Source organism: Saccopteryx leptura, unplaced genomic scaffold, assembly GCF_036850995.1.
Source record: "Saccopteryx leptura isolate mSacLep1 unplaced genomic scaffold, mSacLep1_pri_phased_curated manual_scaffold_77, whole genome shotgun sequence".
In the NCBI taxonomy this organism is placed as follows: domain Eukaryota; kingdom Metazoa; phylum Chordata; class Mammalia; order Chiroptera; family Emballonuridae; genus Saccopteryx; species Saccopteryx leptura.
This window is the reverse complement of record NW_027095759.1, coordinates 87,193-92,748: the sequence shown is the minus strand read 5'-3', so window position 1 is coordinate 92,748 and position 5,556 is coordinate 87,193. Positions and strand designations below refer to the sequence as shown.

At 48.3% G+C, this 5,556-nt stretch overlaps 2 gene segments (V, D, J or C); one reads left to right on the top strand and one right to left on the bottom strand.

Moving 5' to 3' along the window:
- The window catches only part of LOC136387101 (immunoglobulin lambda variable 1-40-like), a 1,300-nt gene extending 795 nt beyond the window's left edge, over positions 1–505 (top strand). The window contains 1 exon segment of the V gene segment in view: positions 414–505. Coding sequence covers positions 414–505 — 92 coding nt within the window.
- Positions 506–587: 82 nt separating this feature from the next.
- LOC136387100 (immunoglobulin lambda variable 6-57-like) lies at positions 588–5,189 on the bottom strand. The segment is given in 5 exon segments: positions 588–595; positions 817–892; positions 4,629–4,761; positions 4,873–4,978; positions 5,102–5,189. Coding segments are annotated over 5 exon segments (369 nt in total).
- Positions 5,190–5,556: the final 367 nt, after the last annotated feature.

Below are 5,556 nucleotides of genomic sequence, written 5' to 3'. Positions count from 1 at the left end.
GGGGAGTGACACAGGCACACACTGCAGAGTCCCTGCTTCTGATGTCCCACAACCCAGGCTAAACCTTGGATTGTTGGAAAACTTCAATGGGGTATCAGAAGAGAGAGGACACAGTCAGTGCTCTGGGTTCAGCTCACCAATTGAAGGGAGTCCCCATGGCAACGAGTGGGGTTGTGTCATTTATGGACCCACTTCACTCTCTTCCATGGGGCAGTTCTGCATTGTCCCAACAACAGTGGACTGTCACCTACCCCTGAGGCCCCATAGAGGGATGTACTGGACTCAGACCACAAGTCACATCTTCTGTTGACTAACTACCATCTCCTGAACATCACATCTGAAGGAACAGGTACTGTGAGAGTGCAGGTCAGCTTTGTGCCTCAAATTCTCATGGAGCCTGCGTCCTCACACAGCATCTCACGTTGTGGTGCCTCGTGCCCGCATGGCGGTTGGCAGTGAATTCCAGACCATGCTAGACAGCTTCACCTCAGCCTCACGGTGCTGATGCTGAGGGAGGGAGGTGTATGTGGGCCTCTCTTTCACCTTCTACACTGGATTCAGGGACACCAGAGAGCTCGCTGCTTCCCTCAGGGGGCTGCAAAGGGGTGAATGTGGGTGGGGTCGTGCAGGAGCAGGAATCAGACACAACATGAGAGCTGAGGGGACATGGGCATGACGTGAAGATCCTGTGGGTCTGGGTGAAGATGTAGAGAGATCCACAGGAATAGGAACAGGGAAGACAGAGATGGATCACATGACCCAGGAGATGTGGACGGCCAGGAGAAATGAAATTAGAATTTTCAAATGCAGACTCACAGGGGAAGAGCTTCACGATCCCAGAAGGTGCGCTTTGGTTTGTCAGGTCACTGAGCTTGCTGGCTGGTTGAGGCTCCTGGAAGGGAAGAGTGGTAGCAGCCATGTGTCGGGGGGTGAGATGTGAGGAGAGGGTGACAAGGTGGACAGAGGGACAACAGAGTCCCATTAGGACAGATCAGATGGCAACTCTAAGAGAACGTCCAAAATCTCGATGTCCTTCTTTGAATGTTCTGTATAAGAGGAACCGTGGTGATTTGCCGATATTGATCACAAGAGAAGATAAATCCAAAGCTTATCATTTCATTACCCTTTGCAACATTAATCATCTTATTTCCAACACACGCAATTTGCATCATTGGCTATATCTTAGTATAATAAAAATAGTATGTTTTAAAAATATTCCCTAAAAGTATTTAGCATATTAGTGAACTCCAAGGTAAAATATGAGTTGAACAAACTTTTTGAAACATGTTTCTGCCCTGTTTGTGTGAGAGTTATGTGTGTAACTTTTAAAAATTATTTTGTGACCTGCTGATGTTACTTAGTGAGACAGCTAAGTGTATTATTATTCATAATCTGTTTATACTGTTGTGACTGTGGACCAAGTAAAACCTCAGTAAATTACTTTTTTAGGATCCTCGAGTATTTACCAAGAGCAACTAAAATTTTCTTTGCTGACTTTGTGTTTCAGAATCTTATAGCTACGGTCCTGGTGTGACTGTCATTGATTCTGGCACAGGTGAATCCTGACCAAGGAGAGCCTGAGGACTTCCGTGGAGCTAAGGAACACAGCGAGGGGAGCAGAAAGCAAACATACAAACAGACAAACAAACAAAAACAATGAGTCCCCATGGTGGGAGCTCAGAGGGGAGGCCTTTCTCTGGGAGCTGAGTGTGAACAGAAGCTTATTCAGGGAAAGGGATCCTCACAGAAGAGGACATAGAAGGTGAGGAATGTCCACCCTTCCGGGGCAGAGGGGAGAGGAGACTGCACACCCATGAGGGTTCTGCAGAGCAGGGACTGAGCGTGGCCTGGACATCCAGAGGGACCACTGCGGCCATCCTGAGACTTTGTCTTGTGTGCAGGGACATTATTAATCTGGCTGTGCCTGTCGCCAGTGCTTCAAATTAAAGATTTAGGTCTGTAGATCGTTCTACGATTTTGCAAGGGGACATCCTGGGACATCTCGATGAAAATGACAGCAGAGAAAACTGGGAAGGGCTGGAATAGCTCATGCCATGGTTAGAACATAGGGAGGTGACCGATTAAATCCCAGGCTGGGGAAGGGAGAGAAATGGTCCAGAGTGTCAGTAGATGAATAGTATCCCTGAGAGAGGCGGGGATGCCCCACCGACACCGGTGCTGTTGGGTGGAAGGGCAGATGCGAGGGCTGTTTGTCGGGTTTGTGGTCCATTTGTCACATTGAGGCCAGGCTCTGAAAGTAGAGATGTGTTAGGAAGATACAGAGACAATCAGTGCTGCAGAGACTGGTGTCCTCCTCTGTTGGAAGACTAACGGTATAAGAAGTCATCAATTGCTAGGGGACTTTGAATGTGTCATTCATGCATTCATTCATTCATAAAGTCATCCTTTAAACCGATAAGTAAGGAATGTCTCACATGAGTCAGGCTTGCGACATGGGAGGGGTCAGGGCAGAGCCTGGATCTCTGGAGCAGGAGGATCTGGCCACAGACAGGGGCGCAGATGGCTCCGAAGGGTTGCCCAGGCTGATGGATTCCTGGCATCTCCCAGATGAGTCAACAGGTAAGACAGTGGGTGTCTTACAGAGCCTTCCCTCCAAGTCTGCAGCTAGTGCAGGGAGGACAGTGTCTTTATGGATGTAGGGACAAATTAGAGGAGAAGGCAGAGAGGAGGAGGGCCCTGCCCCTGTCCTGGGAGTGAAATGCAGCAACACAGGCCATCCAGGCAGCCCTGGAAGTGCACCACCCAGACTGACTTCAAGGAGACTCTGATTGGGGAGCAGAGGTGCCCTGTAGTCTCACAGCCTTGAGGCTGCTCCAGGCATGGTTGGCACAGCAGGTGCCTAAAGCCCAGCCTTTCCTGCTATAGGCAGGGTCTTCATGGGCACCCCACATGCAGGAGACTTTCAGTCTCCCCTGTCCACCTGAGACTTCCCCAGACCTGCGCTATGCTCTGAGGCTCTTCCTACCCATCCTTCTCTCCCCCTTCCCGGGAGCAGCCGTTCTATGAAGGCTTCCCTCCCTCTCCAGCTCCTTCCTGTTTGTCCGTGACCAGCGTTCCCTCCTCCAAAATATAACCCTTCTCTGTCATCTACATCACATAGAACTTCCAGATTAGAGAGACAGACAATCCCAAAGAAAAACATGTGGCTTGTTTTGTTAATTATTACAGTAAATCAATTTTTAAAGTATATCATTGACTTGCTATGTTAATGTCTATATAGTGGGTATCTATACACATATATTATGGAGAAGTTAAAAGAGTCCCAGGAGGGGTGACCTCAGGACTATGCACTGTTTTAAATTCTGTGTGTTGTGTCCTCTGAACTTTTAAAAAGTGCATTTGCTCCAGAGAAACACCATCTCATGAAATCTGTGGAAATGTCTCTGGGTGTGTTCATATCAGACATCATATTACAGCTGTGGTTTGATTTAAACTTACTGAAGATCCCTGTATGATGAATGAGGCTATGAAGTTTCTTCACAATGTGTAGCCTAGGGAACACTTCCAAAGAGGAGGGATTTGCATTATGTTTCTTAGTGCCTAAGTGTATCTTTGACCTTCACAGAAGTGGGAGAAGAGGGTAAATTTAAACAGCAGCCTGTTCTTTTCAGACCCATAGAAAAATATAGACACCAAGAATACAAGAGCTATCATGAGTTTCTTCATCCTGTGTCTCATGCTTGAAAAATTCTCCAGCCCTGACTGGATAGCTCAGGTGCTTAGAGTGTCGTCCCATTATGCAAAATTTGTGTGTTTGATCCCGGGTCAGGGCACACACAGGAAAAGATAAATGTTTCTGTTTCTCTGTCTTTCTTCCATCTTCTCTCTAAAATTGATAAATACATTTTAAGAAAACCCTTAAAAAAATAAACACACCAAAAGATAATATATGAAGATAGATATGCTAGAATTTCATGTGCATTGTTTAAAATTTCAATATATTAACGGCACCCATAGTCTGGCCAAAAATTGTACTCTGTTCTCTGGTTAACAGGAGATTCCATGTGACTGGGCCACAGGCTCTCTGACCTCATGTGAGTGTGTGTAACTGTCCTGTCTAACAGACGGGAACACGGAAAGACAGAGAGATGACACATCTAGTCTCTGTCCAGCTGAATGGCCTAAACAGGACTGAAAGTAAAACGTGTCCCAATAGCTGAGAGCATGTCCTTTAACCCAGTGGTTCTCATACTGGGATGATGAGAACCAAATGTCAGGGGACATTGGAAATGTCTGAAGGTGTTTTTGAGGGTCATTACTTAGAGAACAGGGAACTACTAGCAATGTAGTCATGGAGCCTAAAGGATATTTCTATGTCCGATGTGTACAGAAGACCCCTCTACACAGGCAATGACCCGATCTCCATTTTCAGACATGCAGAGGCTCAGAAACCCTGTTTTGAACTAAATCACCTCCATGAAGTGATTACAACGGAAATAGACAATAATCAACACATGGGGGAAATCTGGAAAAAAATACAGAAGGACACAGAAACCGACAATGTCAACACAAACTTTCCAGCAGGAGACAGAAAGGAACTCCTCTCTGTGGTGCAGACGGTGAGGGCAGACCCAGGACCGGGAGGCTCTGGGGAGTTTTGGTCTCACTTCCCCATGAGTCTGGAGCACTGTGTGATAGTAGCTGCTGCCGCTGCTATCATAATCATAAGACTGACAGTAGTAGTCGGCCTCGTCCTCGGGCTGCAGCCCAGAGATGATCAGGGAGGCGGCGTTGGTGGAGCTGTCGATGGACCCGGAAAACCGATCCGGAACCCCAGAAGGTCTCTTGTTATCATTGTATATAACAGTGGTGAGGGCACTGCCCGGGCGCTGCTGGTACCAGTAAACATACCTGCTTCCAATGCTGCCGCTGCTGTGGGTGCAGGAGATGGTGACCTTCTGTCCAGGAGACCCCGACACAGAGTGGGGCTGTGTCAGCACAAACTGGGCCCAGGACCCTGCAAGGAGGGAGCAACACAGAGATCAGGGAGGACAGAACAGACCCCTTTCCCAGGGAGGGGGGACAGGTCATCCTCCCAGGTGACAAACAGGTGCCCTCCCAGAATTCCCTCAGGCTCCACCTGTACAGTGAGCCAGGAGGGCGAGGAGGAGTGGAGCCCAATCCATGGTGCAGACGCCCCAGACTCTGCTTCCTGACCCACAGCCAGGCCTGAGCCTTTACTCTTCTTATATGTCCCCCTGACACAGAGGGGGGAGTCTATGCAAATCTTCCTCTTTCTGGAGGCTGTGCAATCTTCCTTTTCCTTAGGCTCCTCTTACATACAGAGCTAGACTCCTGCTGAACTAGGGGAGGGGGAGGGCCAAGCCCAAGGATGACACAGGAAACCTGCAAGAGTCAGGGAGAGAACCCACAGCTGAAGACTAAGGGAAAGTGTGTGCTCTCCAGTGAATGTAGGAGGCATGGTGACCGTGGGTGACAGCTGGGACTCAGGGCTCCTGCCCCAATCCTGGCCCTAATAGAGCCCCCTTTACAGTTACAGTGTTCTCAAATTGGCTCATTTCACTTAAGAATATG